At 37.6% G+C, this 15,677-nt stretch overlaps 1 protein-coding gene across 1 annotated transcript in view; it reads left to right on the top strand.

Annotated features, from left to right (window-relative positions):
* The first annotated feature begins 1,464 nt into the window (after positions 1–1,464).
* The window catches only part of LOC136877143 (pancreatic triacylglycerol lipase), an 80,784-nt gene continuing 66,571 nt past the window's right edge, over positions 1,465–15,677 (top strand). Inside the window, exons 1-2 of the mRNA XM_067150958.2 lie at positions 1,465–1,734; positions 4,288–4,444. Of these exons, the coding sequence (XP_067007059.1) occupies positions 1,723–1,734; positions 4,288–4,444 (169 nt within the window). The 5' untranslated portion in view covers positions 1,465–1,722. The remainder of the gene's footprint in view (positions 1,735–4,287; positions 4,445–15,677) is intronic.

Here is a 15,677-nt window from a genome sequence, read left to right as displayed (position 1 = left end):
GGTAAACAGATTAAGACGAAGAGGAAGAAGAAGAAGAAGAAGAAGAAGAAGAAGAAAACCTACTTGAAACTGGTTCCAAAAAATCGCACAGTAATAGGGTCGTTTGGCCTAAAAGGACTGCGCTCTGCTCTAGTCAGTGTGTGTACAGTACTTGTCACCACAGAGTAACTGAGGAAAGATAGATCGCGGAGTTAAAGTAGAAACTATTTCTAGAATAACCGAGAGCAGGATTTTACTCATTTCTTTATCAGATTTTACCTGAGGCAACACTGACTTCATTCGAGGCATAGCCTCTGACGAAATGAGTGGAGAACTACTGTGATGGTTTTACGTCCCACTAACTATGTGTACGGTTTGGGGACACGGCGAGGTGCCGGAGCCCTGTCCCGCAGGAGTCCTTTAACGTGCCGGTAAATCTATGGACCCGAGTCTAACGTATTTGAGCACCTTCATATACCACCGAACTAAGCCAGGATCGAACCAGCCAGCTTGACCTCAGAGACCAGCGCTGTACCGTCTGAGGTAAGCCAAGCAAATTATTATTGTTGTTTTACGGCGCCTAACCTCTAGTTCATCGGCCCTGATGATGATTCATTAATTAGTGTGAAAATGTGGATGGGCTTAAAGTAATGTCGGATTTATAATGCCTTATCTTCCATAGAAATAATAAAATGTGATAATACACGAGGCAGTGACTTTAAAATATACTTATAAATATCATAAAAGATCAAGAGAAATCGAATTTAAAGCATATATCTAGTAGGTAGAAATATAATTAAAAGGTTAAAAAAGCAGAAGTGTATCCCAAAAGCATTTTATTATTATTATTATTATTATTATTATTATTATTATTATTATTATTATTATTATTATTCTGATGGTTTAACGTTCCAATAACTCAGGTAAGTTTTCAGCGACGAAGCGACCGCGGCGTTAATTAAGTTACAGCCATAGTAGTTGCCTGATGTGTAAGTGGGAAATCAAGGAAATCACTTTTAGGAATGTCGACGGTGGGATTAGAACCCACCATCTCTCAAATGGAACCTTACAGCTAAGCTGCCCGTAGCCATCTCGCTCGGTGAAGAGTTTTTGGGCTGATGACCTAGATGTCAACAAGCCAACAAGCAAGAGTCATTAAAGTATTAATTCGCTGTAAAAGAAGAAGAACTGTAGTTTAAAAGCCTAATACGGGCCGATGACCTAGCTGTTAGGTCCCTTTAATAAACAACAAACATCAAAACAAATAAAAGCTTAATACAAAATTTATATTTTTCTGTGATAACCTCTAACCATGGCGGTGCACCCGGAAAGTAGAATCACTAGATCCCTAAACTGCGGGTTATCTTTCTTTGATGAATCATGTCAATATATTTTGCCGTCTGTTATCTTTTATCAACCGTAGCACGCCACTCAGTGACTTCGGCAAAGCGCGGGTATGGAAGCAATAGGTTCATCGGAGGCTAGGAAATTACATCATTGGCTGGGACAGGAAGGAAGGGGAAGGTGGGGAATGCATTAGTGAATTCTTTCTGTGAGAACAGATAACTTCGATGCGACGCATGTGTTCCACATCAGTTGTAAGTCGGTCTGCAAAACATCGGGTTTGGTGCCTCAGATCTCTGGTGCACAGAGTGCGAGATAAACTTCCCGACTTTCAGTTCCCGCGAGCAAGAAATTGTGATCTTCTTTGACTTCGCATCTACTTTATTTAAAAGACAATCAATGGAACTTCCAGTAAGTATCTGTTGAAATGAGTCTCTTTTTCACATTCCTCTATAACCAGACCTGAGACAAGTGAAACAAATTTCTCGTAATAAACTCTGGAATTGAAGCTAATAACATTCAGTAGGAGAAAAGCAATTTTGTATTTTTTACATTATTGGATCTTAATATCAGAACCTCCAGTTTTACGGGGAGTCCGAGCCACAATAATGTCCGTTTTCACTGAAAAATCCCATGTTTTGACTGGCATTCGAACTACGGCTGACTTGGTGGTAACCTAGTGACGATGCCACGTCTCCTCACACACAGTAGATTGTACTGGTTCAGTTCAAGTGCAAGGCGTGGCTTGCTCATCAATAGCGAGTACTAGGTATTGTAGCATGTGTGGACAAACCACAAGGTGAGCAGCATGCTGCTGCTGATTCCTTACCCTGAAGGGTAGATCTGTCTACCCAGATATACTACTTTAGTAACTAGTCGCTGAAAGGCAGTGTAAGTCGGTTTTTCTTTATGGTTACGCCCTCCCTCTGATAAGGAGATGAGGGCGGTTGTAGGCGATGTAAAGGATTGACGGAGATGGTTGGAGGGATGTGGCTGTTAACAGGAGCAGGCTAGAGATTTACTATGTTAATACTCAACATGCAAAGCCAGCAAATACCAAGTAGTTAGGAACGAATCGCTAGATAGAGGCACATACGGACAATGAATGCAGTGGCGGTTGCTGATTCTTAGATAAATACTAATTACAAATGATATGGTAGCTAAGAAAGGAAACCTTGTTAATGGCATTTTTTTCTAAAATTGAAATATTTGGACAAAAAATGTGAAGCCTTACATGTCGTGCAGCTCAGTGAGCCAACATTGCAGAGCTAATTGTACAAAAGGAGCTTCATTGTTCTGTCATTCATGTTATCATTTTGCCTTTTTTATTTTAACACATCTGAATTAAAGCATAAGATTTAATTACGTATTTACTGTTTTATTTCAAAGCTCAGAAAGCGTTCGTGAAATTTTAATTTCTTTTGAAGGGGTCGGCGGACTGGGAACTTGGAACCCACTGCTGTGGAGTACTCCATTATTCTCTCTGCTGGACTCTTATTTCACTAGGTCTCCAATCTCTTTCTGAATACAAAAATTCATGAAACTATGTGACATTACTCTATGATCTAGTAAATATTTAAGTGTGAAGAACAATTACTTTTCATTTTCTCTTGCAGATAATTTATTACACAACTTCAATGCTGGTTTATATGTTTGTTACCTTCTGTGGATTGCCATTACTATTTTTATTGTCTCGAAGTGATACCAAGATGACAGTTCATAGATATTTCACTTATTACACAGTGAGATACTGTATATCTAGTCACTTTACTGTAACCAAAAACTCCTCGTTGAAGGCATTGACTAACCGCCAATCGTTTCACTTGAGACTTCCTCCTAGGCACTGAGGGACCATACTAATTAATTATTTAAAAACGATCAAATACTGGGGCTCTACCTTAATAAAGGCAGCGGATGGTACCTTCCCAATCCAAACTCTTTCTCGTCCTTGCGCCGCAGAGCACCTTCGATGTGTTAGTGCGACGTTGAACTACTAGAAAAAGAAAAAAAACACATTCCCTTCCCAAACAGAATTCATATACTGTATGATATTAATATCTATTTTGTGTAATGAACCGTCTTTATGACATAACATCGTCATCCAAAGATTGTTTGATACATTTGCTCACAAAATCGTTTCATTTGATCATTATGCAAACACCGATTAATCTTAACGATTAACATGTCGGAGGCTTCACTCCATTATACTGTGCATTGTTCTTAGACAGTAATGATGAAATTACCCAATCTACTACCGTAGTGTGAATCGGTCTATCGCCACTGTCAGGTTTTTCTGCCACGATTGCCTTTTCTAATTGATCCGAAGAGATTATTCGATAAGGAGATGCAAAGATGGTAATTTGTTAGAGGAGACGTTGTCCCACAGCCGTAGGTTTTCAAAATGTGACCCCGGATTTTTGGTCATCGTAAATTTGGATAGTCTTTCTGCGCTCAGACAGCAAAGAATAGATACTTTCCTCTTCACAACATATTGTAAAATATTTAAAACATATGGGAGACTACTACGATATATATAAAATGGCATAATAACCTCAACCACTCAATAAAGAGACTTTAGAAATCTTTCATCTGGAGGGACAATAATGGTACCTATATTAGTACCGTTAGTTTTGAGTAACAACACAAAATGTACCCTATATTGAAATTTTGACTCTCCGAAGCGTAAATATGAAGTTTCAACAGAAGTGAATCAGCCGTTTCCCCATGCTGAGGTAACAAACAAACAAACAAACAAACAAACAGAAAACAAACAAAAATGTCGATGTTAGCCCCAGTCATCGTTTATGACGACATCTTGAGGAAAGCTTATTTCTGGACAAAATAACTAACAGACATGTTCAATGCTATTATTATTATTATTATTATTATTATTATTATTATTATTATTATTATTATTATTATTATTATTATGCGCAATGCTAATGGAGATCCACCATGTTTCAGCAGAAAGTAGCGGTGAGCAGAATGGTGCCCGGCAGTGGCCGATGCTGTCTGGCGGTGGTGCTCGTGGTGATGCTGGCCCGCTCGAGCACCACCGGCTTCCTCGACTGGGCGCGCGCAGATCGCATCCAGCAGCTGGTTAACATCCCCTGGCTGCCCTGTAAGTGGAACTCACCACTTATACAGAAAATGCATTTGCAGTCAAACTTGTAAAGAAGTGTTACAGTTTAAATTCATTTTCAATACATGTTCGAATAATTAACTAGTAGATTATTTTAATCTTCTGTAGAGACTTTCTCGTCCAGACGTTACTTCGAGTATTAGAGTGGGTAGTCATTTTCTGTTCTTACAGTCAAGAGAGGACTACCGATACAAATCTTTTTCATGCCCAACTTACTGAACTTGGAGATCTTACACAATTCGATATTTCAGCAGAGTTAAGACGTTCTGCAGTGGCATGTGCCTCTGGGACGCCATTTGACGGACTCAAATAAATAAATAAATAAATAAATAAATAAATAAATAAATAAATAAATAAATAAATAAATAAATAAAAGTTGTGTAATGTTTAGTTAAATTTATTTTATAATATTTCTGTTTCATTTATGTGGTATCACATTTAATGCGGCATAGGCTAACGACATCTCTCAATAAAATAAGTAAGACAAAGGCAGACTTCTTTGTTACCTCGTTACGTAAATAAAGACTCTCCGAGATGTGCCATTAGCCTAATTTTTCGAGAGCATCCATAGGTCAACAATGTCTGAGTGATCTTGCTCACCTAAGTAGAGAAATGTTTAAACAAACTCTTTAGTGCTACACATTTTCACATTAATTTACCGAATTCCAGATTTACATTGTTAAGCTCCATGCTAATATTTGGAAATTGAGAGGAGTGTGTGTGCGGAGTGGGGGCGACAATTTACGACTTGTCATGGGCACTGTTTTAATTAGTTACTCCACTGCCTATAACCTCAGCACTGTGGGATTGAATGGTTAGCTCTATGCCCGACTGCCATTTTCTCAAAGAATTAACTTGAACTCGTTTCTTGAGTTTGTAGCTTTCTTGTTACCATTATCTTCGGTAATGCTATTCGAAGGACCAACCAGCCTCTGGGTTGATGATTTAGACATATGTTACAGACAAATTCAAATAGCAAAAATTGAACCCTCCTACTGATTGTAGACGTTCACTGCGCCTCTCAGTTTCAAATACTGAGATAACCAACATGGACTAATGAAGAGATAACTATTACTACAGAATTTATCCATTGGTGCTATAAGTTAGGGTCGGTTGAAAATAGTATCCAAGAAAAACTTACCTTATTTTATTTAACCGGATTTTTCTCCACATTTGTTTTTGTCCAAGATGGAAGAGCTTATTAAAATAACAGATTTCGAAACAATTTGGATAGTAGAGTTTATAACTGTAAGTCAACTGACATTCGTCCAAATTACTTCGTATATTACAATATTCTATAACTTGGAATAATACGAATAGCTCTTACAATCAAGTTTAACTAAGTGTGGGTAAACAAAACACAAGAAGGCTGTAGATACCATTAACAAGACCTCAGATGGTAAATAGTTGGATGAAGGATCTACGACAGCAAGAGTGTAGCTTTATGTGACTGCTGAAATATTGTATTTAAAGATACGAAAGAACATCAATCAATCAATCAATCAATCAATCAATCAATCAATCAATCAATCAATCAATCAATCAATCAATCAATCAATCAATCAATCAATCACAATTGATCTGAATTTAGGACTGTCGCCCATGTGGCTGATTCCCTATCAGTTGTCACTTAGTCTTTTCTTAAAAGGTTTCAAAGAAGTTGGAAACTTATCAAACATTTTCCTTGGTAAATTATTTCAATTATTTCAAATACTGAGATAATCAACATGGACTAATGAAGAGATAACTATTACTACAGAATTTATCCAATGGTGCTATAAGATAGGGACGGTTGAAAATAGTAACCAAGGAAAACTTACCTTATTTTATTTAACCGGATTTTTCTCCACATTTCTTTTTTGTCCTTCCTTTAAACGAGTATATATCACAATTTGTTCTGTTGAATTACACTTTATCTTCATACTAGCAGTTACCCGCGGCTTCGCTCGCGTTGATTTCGTAATTTGTTAAAAGTAATCGTTCCTCGGTACTGTACTAAAACAATATCTGAAAATCGCTAAGGTATAAGAACTCACTGAAAAATTGAGTTTCATTTACCCCAGACATAGTTTGCAAACCACGTTTGTGGTATTGCCTGTGGGGGCTAAGATGACCATGCGATATAGATCTGTTCATGTGAGAAACAGTCTTCTCTCAAGTCGAAGAAGAGATTCCAAATACCTATTTCCACGTGTGTAACATCTTCAGTTTCTGAGATGTAAGTATCCTCACAAAAATGAATTCAACTCTTTTTTCACTTCTTTTCACCCCCGTTAAGTGTCTTTTCCGAAAATAAAATATGTTCCTGTATTTTTAAAGGACTACCCAAATACCAAGTTCCGTGTCTGTAACAAGTTTTTGACTTATATTCTGTAGATATACCGGTATTCATATTAAAAATTCACCCGGTTTTTCAATTCTTTTCACCCCCTTAAGAGGAATTTCCTAAAACAAAAAAGGGTTCCTTTGTTTTTAAAAGAGATTCCAAATACCAATTTTCACGTCTGTAACATCTTCAGTTTTGGAGATATAAGTATCCACATAAAAAGAATTCAACTTCTTCTTCACTTCTCCCCCCCCCTCTCTCCCCTTAAGTGGACTTTCCGAAAACAATAAATGCATGCTTCTTTATTTTTAAAGGAGATTCGAAAGACCAACTTTCACGTCTGTGGCTTCTTCAGTTTCTGAGATATAAGTATCCTCACAAACATAATTCAACTTCTTTACATATTTTCAATACCCCTCCCCTCCCCCCCACTTAAGTGAATTTTCCGAAACCAAAGATTACGTTTTCCTTTAGTTGGAATCTTCTTTCAAATACAAGTTTTCATGTCTGTAACTTCTTCAGTTTTTTTTAGCTATTTTTCATAAAACCAAATCAACTCTTTTTACACCCCCACCCCCTTAATCTGAAAATGTGTTGAACCCATGGGGTTCAGTGTGTTTCTTTATTTTTAAAGGAGATTCCATATACCAATTTTTACGTCTATAACATCTTTAGTTTTGAGATATAAGTACCCTCATACTAGGATTTCAACTAATTGTTTAATTCATTCAACTCCCCTCCTCAAATTGATTTTTCCAAAAACAAAAGAATGAGCGTTTCTTTACATTGAGGGGCCGATGACCTTCGATGTTAGGCCCCTTTAAACAACAAGCATCATCATCATCTTTACATTGAAAGAAGATTCCAATTTTCTTGCCTGTAACGTCTTCAAGTTTTCAGATATAAGTATCCACACAAAATAATTCAACGCCTTTTTACTCCTCTCCCCCAAGTTAATCCCCCCCCCCAAATACGTGTTTCTTTATTTTTAAAGGAGGTTCCAAATACAAATTTTCACGTCTGTAACATCTTCAGTTTTTAAAATATAAGTATCTCCTTAATAAGAACTCAATGTTTTCACTTCCTTTCACCTTTTCCCCCTCAAGTGAATTTTCCAAAAACTAAAACACGTGTTTCTTTTTTTATGAAGGAGCTTCCAAATACCGATTATCATGTCTATAACATCTTCCGTTTTTGAGATATATGTATCCTCATAAAAATAAGTCAACTCCTTTTTACACACACACACACACACACACACACACACACACACACACACACACACACACACACACACACACACCCAAGTTTATTTTTCCTCAAAAATGCGTATTATTTATTTTTAAAGGAGATTCCGAATACCAATTTTTACGTGTTACAACTTCATTTTTTATATTTAAGTATCCTCATACGAATAATTCAACTAATTTTTTATTTTTTCACCTCCCTTAAGTGGATTTTGCGAAAAAAGAATACATGTATTTTTATTTTTAAAGGAGATTCCAAATATTAATTTTCACGTCAACAACATATTTAGGTTTTTGAGATATAAATATCCCCATACAAAGAATTTACCTAATATTTCAAATCTTTCACCCCCCTTAAGTGTTTTATTACGAAAATAAAAAACATGTCTCTTTATTTTAAAATAGATTAAAAATACCAATGTTCACGTCTGTAACATATCAAGTTTATGAGATGCTCTGTAGATATTCTCATTTAAAACATTCACCCCATTTTTCAGTTCCCCTTAAGTGCAATTTCAGAAAATAAATTATCTATGTTTCTTTACTTTTACAGGAGATTCCAAATACTAGTTTTTACGTCTGTAACCATTCATTTTTCTGAGATATACTGCAGAATATTTTTATAATTCACCCACTTTGTCACTCCTGTTCACCCCCATTAATCGGATTTTCAAAAACAAAAAAATACGTGTATCTTTATTTTCAAAGGGGATTCCAAATACCAATTTTAATGTCTGTGACACCTTCAGTTTCCGACATATAAGTATCCTCATAAAAGGTATTAAACCCCTTTTTCACGTCCCTTGGGGGGATTTTCCGAAAACAAAAAAATTATTATATGTTTATTTTTAAATGAGATTCTAAATACCAATTTCTACGTACCAAACTTTTAAGTTTTTGAGATATAGATATGCCCATTTAATTCATTCATCCCCTTTTCACACCCTTAGAGACGGAATAGTAAAAATCCTTCCTTAGTGAGCACCTAGACTATAATATAAATGTATCCCCAAATTTTCATTTCTTTATGTCCAGTAGTTTTGGCTCGGCGATGATGAATCAGTCAGTCAGGACATGTTATTTTACACACACACACACACACATATATATATATATATATATATATACTAGCAGTTACTCGCGGCTTCGCTCGCGTGATTTCGTAATTTGATAAAAGTAATCGTTTCTCGCCATTGTACTAAGACATTATCTGAAAATCCCTAAAGTATAAAAACTCACCGAAAAATTGAGTTTCATTTACCCCAGAAAATCTTTGTAAACCACGCTTGTGGTGTTATCTTTCGGGGTTAAGTCTTACCTCAAATCGAAAAACATAAACACGTTTCTTTATTTTTAAAGGAAACTCCAAATACATATTTCCACATCTGTAACACTTCAGTTTTGAGATATAAGTATCCTCATAAAAAAGAATTCAACTCTTTTTTCACCCCACCCCCGCTCGTTAAGTTGATTTCCCCCATCCAAACAAATGTGCGTTTAGTTTTAAAGGAGATTTCAAATACCATTTAACGTCAATTAGCTTCATTTTTTCAGGTATGTGTTTCTCCATAAACAGGATTCTATTTTTTCACTTCATCTCACACTCCCCCTCAAGTGAATTTTTCGAAAACAAAACATATGTGTTTCTTTATTTATAAAATAGCTTCCAAATAATAATTATTACGACTGTAAAACCTTCAGTTCTTTTTAGATATAAGTATCGTCATAAAAAGAATTCAACTCCGTTTTCATCTACCCACCACCACCAAGTTAATTCAACCCCCCCCCCCATACACACAAACACAAAATGCAGGTTTCTTTATTTTTAATAGAAATTGCAAAACACAGTTTTCACGTTTGTAACATTTTTAGCTTATTTAGATATAAGTTTATTCTCACACAAATAATTCAACTTTTTCAATTATTTCACCCCCACCCCCGTTAAATTGATTTTCCCAAAACAAAAGAATACGTGTTTCTTTATTTTTTAAAAAGATTCCAAGTACCAATTTTCACGTCTGTAAAATCTTTAATTTTTTTACATATAAGTATTAACAAGTATATAACAATTTAGAAGTGTCGTCTTCAGTTCCAGTTTTTATAATTGCATCATGGAAAAATGGTGAATTTTCATTAGCAAAATTCATCCACAACAAAGTGAAAGAGAAACTAAACCACTTCTTCAACATCACTTGACAATTTTATGCAGAAAATAAGAATGACTTAAGTACAGAATACATTTCACTGATTGTTCTTCGGTATGTTATGCCAGAATTCACTTTGTCTAGATTGGTATGGACACGACATTGACGGACGGCAGGGTTTTCAGGAAGTGCAAAATTTCCCAAAATCGGGTGAATTTTACACCTTGGAGGGAAAGAAGGAAAAATACGACATAATGCCGTTTTGTTTTAAAGTAATATATCAGCGGTGTCAAAGAACAGTGAACGAGCTTCTTCGATTCCTCGCGCTGGAGGGGACTACCATAACAGCAGGAATGAGCAGCAACAGGGGTGCAAAAATGTATAAGTTTCAATACACTGCAATGACTTTCTGTACAATATGCTGTATCCAGTGACTGAATATGCTGAAACTAATAAGTTATATCCACAACAAAAGCTTCACCTTGAAGTTATTAACCGGTTCTGTCGTACCATAAATTAAAAGCTTTTTGCATTGCAGCTGCAAATTTAAATTAATAATGTGTTCAAATATGTCAACTAAGAACGCAAGGTCGTTTCCTCAGTTTTGGGTTAGAAATTTCTCTAAAGCCTGTGTCCGTAGCGGTGAGCTCAACGTGCTCTAGCAGTACACTGCGTTCTCTGATATCGCTGTAGTGTTTCAGATTCAAAGGTTTGAAAATGTCGCTAATAAATTCATGAAGTTGCAACTGAAATTCTATCTCCGGTATAACTAAATCTTTATGTCATTACAATACGTTCACAATATAACAAATATATGAGAGTGGTGGTGATTACTGTCAAAGAAGAAGTACACTTCGAAGAATAAAAGTATCGTCAAAAGAAAGAGGTCGGAGAGGAACGATGAAGGTGAGGACTCTGACAAAAATACAGTGGCTCAAGAAAGTATTGGTCTGTCGAGATATGCTACATATGAGGACGAGGAATCTAAGGGAATGATGACAAAAATTGACATATACTAGAATCCCTGATTATTTATCATCTTGTGCAACATGTTCATTGTAAGAAACATAATTCTTCCATGTCCATATAACCAAAAAGCGATAACGTAAAACAATCACTTTCACTTGCCACCAAAAAAGTACTGGTCTGAATTAACGCAATTTCTTGATCCTTCGTGAACGTTTCAGTACTTGGTAGGTCCTCATTTCCTCTTTATAATCTCATCTAACCTATTTGGCATCGATCGAACCAAGGTTTCCGTAGTTTTCATTGGTATGTTATTCCATTCGGTGAGTAAGGCTTCTTTCAGGCCAGCTTTGTTTGATATTGCATGCTTTCTCAAGTTTTGCTCCAAATAGTGCCACAAATTCTCGATGGGGTTGATGTCGTGAGATTGTGTTTGAGTTTTCATCCAACGCGGTGTATTATATAACAGCCACAGCTTCGTATTCAGGGCTGTGTGTTTGGGGTCATTATCTTGCGTAAACGTATACTTTGCTGAGAATCCCATTTTTTGTACACTTGATGGAAGATGTGTCTTGAGGATGTTAATGTATGCTTTGTGATCCATAGTTCCTTCAGGAAAGGCTAATTCACCTACACCATTCGCACTCATGCAACCCCACTCCATCAGGGAACCACCTCCATGTTTCACAGTAGCTGTCAGGTTCTTCTATTCAAGTTCAGAATTCGTCTTCCTCCACACATTCACTCTCCTGTCTGACTTGAAGAGGGTAAATTTACTCTCATCAGTAAATACGACTGTCTTCCAATCCATATAGCTGTCATTTCTGTGCTCTTTAGCGTACGCAAGTCTCTTCTTTCTGTTAGCCTTACTGATGTACGGCTTTCTACGGGCTGTTGTGCCCTCATATTCTCTTTCGCATAGCACATTTCGGATAGTTTAAGATGACACTTGCACTCCTACATCTTGTTGTAAAGCAACAGCTATCTTCGGCGCACTTAGCCGAGGATTTTGGGCTACTTGACGTACAACTTGCCTTTTGTCTTGTACTGATAAGTATGAAGGACGGCTACTTCGTTGTCTATTTTCTATTTTATTTGTTCCTTTGTACCTGTACACAATATTTTTAACAGTTGTAACAGCTCTTCCAATAATTTCATGTATGCCCTTGAAAGATTTACCTTCCCGAAATAGTCGCACTACAATCTGCCTTTCTTCCAAGGTTGTTTCTTTCATTTTCCTTCACATTGCTAGCTGAAGACGGAAACAGTGTGAATATTACCTTCCGACATTTCAACACAGACACAATGCGCCAGATGCAGCAGACAGCACGATGATATTGTGTACTAGACCAATACTTGTTTACCGGGTAATGACGCACGCCGTTGTATTATTGGTCCGTTTGCAAACAGCGTGAATCTTCTTGGCTCTACATTCAACCTACTGATGCACTTGACTGTCCTACATATCTACGTATGTATAATTCCATTGTATGTACCATTATTTGTACCAAACAGTTCCGTTCATACCACGGCTATGGGCAGACCAATACTTTTTTGAGCCACTGTAAGTGGAAGCACTGTTAGGCTCAGCTATGAGACCCGCGGCCGCCAAGCCACGCTCACAAGGTGAAATCTCCTGGATCCCCTTTTAGCCATTTCTTGCGATAGGCAGGAAATATCGTGGATATATTCTACCGCCCCCACCCACAGGGGAGGTACCGCAACAGATCTTGTACAGATACCTGTCATCATCGTAGAAATGTATCACGCTTATAAAAAGTAGAAATTTTTCTCTCACTATGAGAACCATGTGACCTTGCCGCGGTGGGAAGTCTTGCGTGTCCCAATGATGCAGATAGCCGAGCCGCAGGTGCAACCATATCGGATGGGTATCTGTTGAGAGACCAGACTAACGAATGGTTCATCGAAAGGGGGGTAGCAGCCTTTCGGAAGTTACAAGGGCGGAAGTCTAGATGATTGACTGATACGGCCTTGTAATAAAACTCAACATGGCTTAGCTGTGTAGATACTGCTACACTGCTGAAAGCAACGGGAAACTACAGCCGTAACTAACTCCCGAGGACATGCAGCTCTCTCTGTATGAATGATGTACTGATGATGGCTTCCTTCCGGGTAAAATATTCCGGAGGTAAACTAGTCTCCCATTCGGATCTCCGGGTGGGGACTACACGAGAGGGGGCGATCATCAGGAAGATGGATACTGACATTCTGCGAGTCGGAGCGTGGAATGTTAGAAGTTTGAATCGTTGTGGTAGGTTAGAGAATCTGAAAAGGGAGATGGATAGGCTAAAGTTAGATGTAGTTGGTATAAGTGAAGTACGTTGGCAGGAAGAACAAGATTTTTGGTCAGGCGACTACCGAATTATCAACACAAAATCAAACAGGGGAAATGCAGGAGTTGGTTTAATAATGAATAAGAAAATAGGCCAGCGGGTAAGCTACTACGACCAGCATAGTGAAAGAATTATTGTCGTCAAGATAGACACCAAACCAATGCCCCCCACAATAGTGCAGGTCTATATGCCTACTAGTTCAGCGGATGATGAAGAAATCGAAAGAATATATGAGGAGATAGAAGATTTAATACAATATGTAAAAGGTGACGAGAATCTAATTGTGATGGGAGACTGGAATGCAGTGGTAGGCCAAGGAAGAGAAGGTAGTACGGTAGGAGAATTTGGATTGGGACAAAGGAACGAAAGAGGAAGTCGGCTGGTTGAATTCTGCACTGATCATAATTTAGTCCTTGCCAATACTTGGTTCAAACACCACAAACGACGGCTGTATACGTGGACGAGACCTGGAGACACTGGAAGGTATCAAACAGACTTCATTATGATTAGACAGAGATTCAGAAACCAGGTGTTGGATTGCAAAACTTTCCCAGGAGCAGACGTGGACTCTGACCACAACTTGTTGGTCATGAAATGCCATCTGAAGTTGAAGAAATTTAAGAAAGGAAAGAATGCAAAAAGATGGGATCTAGACAAGTTGAAAGAAAAGAGTGTGAGGGATTGTTTCAAGGAACATGTTGCACAAGGACTAAATGAAAAGGCTGAAGGAAACACTATAGAGGAAGAGTGGAGAGTCATGAAAAATGAAGTCAGTAGGGCTGCTGAAGAAATGTTAGGAAGGAAGAAAAGATCAACTAAGAATCAGTGGATAACTCAGGAGATACTAGACCTGATTGATGAACGACGAAAATACAAGAATGCTAGAAATGTAGAGGGCAGAAAAGAATACAGGCGATTAAATAATCAAGTGGATAGAAAGTGCAAGGTAGCTAAGGAAGAATGGCTGAAGGAGAAGTGAAAGGATGTCGAAGGCTGTATGGTCCTGGGAAAGGTAGATGCTGCATACAGGAAAAACAAGGAAACCTTTGGAGAAAGGCAATCTAGGTGTATGAATATTATGAGCTCAGATGGAAAGCCACTTCTAGGGAAAGAAGACAAAGCAGAAAGATGGCAGGAGCATATCCAACAGTTGTATGAAGGTAAAGACGTAGATAATTTGGTTCTGGAACATGAAGAGGCTGTTGATGCTGATGAAATGGGAGACCCAATTTTGGGGTCAGAGTTTGACAGAGTTGTGAGTGACCTCAATAGAAACAAGGCACCTGGAATTGATGACATTCCGTCTGAATTACTGACTGTCTTAGGAGAAACCAGCATGGCAAGGTTATTTCATTTAGTGTGCAAGATGTATGAGACAGGAGAAGTTCCATCCGATTTTCGGAAGAACGTTTTTATACCTATTCCCAAGAAAGCCGGTGCTGACAGGTGTGAAAACTACCGCACCATTAGTTTAGTATCTCATGCCTGCAAAATGTTAACACGTATTATTTGCAGAAGAATGGAAAAACAAGTTGAAGCTTAGTTGGGAAAAGATCAATTTGGCTTCAGGAGAAATGTAGGAACACATGAAGCAATCCTGACTTTACGTCTGATCTTAGAGGATCGAATCAAGAAGGACAAGCCCACGTACATGGCATTCCTAGATCTATAAAAGGCATTCGATAATGTTGATTGGACCAAGCTATTTATAAGTCTGAAGATGATAGGGATCAGATACCGAGAACGAAGAATTATCTACAAGCTGTATAAAAATCAGTCTGCAGTGATAAGAATCGAGGGTTTTGAAAGAGAAGCAGCAATCCAGAAAGGAGTGAGGCAAGGCTGCAGTTTGTCCCCTCTCCTTTTCAATGTTTACATAGAACAGGCAGTAAAGGAAATCAAAGAGAAATTTGGAAAGGGAATCACAGTCCAAGGAGAGGAAATCAAAACTTTCAGATTTGCTGATGATCTTGTTATTTTATCTGAGACTGTAGAAGATCTCGAGAAGTTGCTGAATGGTATGGATGAAATCTTGGGTAAGGAGTACAAGATGAAAATAAATAAGTCCAAAACAAAAGTAATGGAGTGCAGTCGAACGAAGGCAGTTGATACAGGAAATATTAGATTAGGAAATGAAGTCTTAAAGGAAGTAGATGAATATTGTTACTTGGGTAG

The sequence above is a fragment of the Anabrus simplex genome, chromosome 1 (genome assembly GCF_040414725.1).
Source record: "Anabrus simplex isolate iqAnaSimp1 chromosome 1, ASM4041472v1, whole genome shotgun sequence".
Classification (NCBI taxonomy): domain Eukaryota; kingdom Metazoa; phylum Arthropoda; class Insecta; order Orthoptera; family Tettigoniidae; genus Anabrus; species Anabrus simplex.
This window is presented reverse-complemented; position numbering and strand designations above follow the sequence as displayed.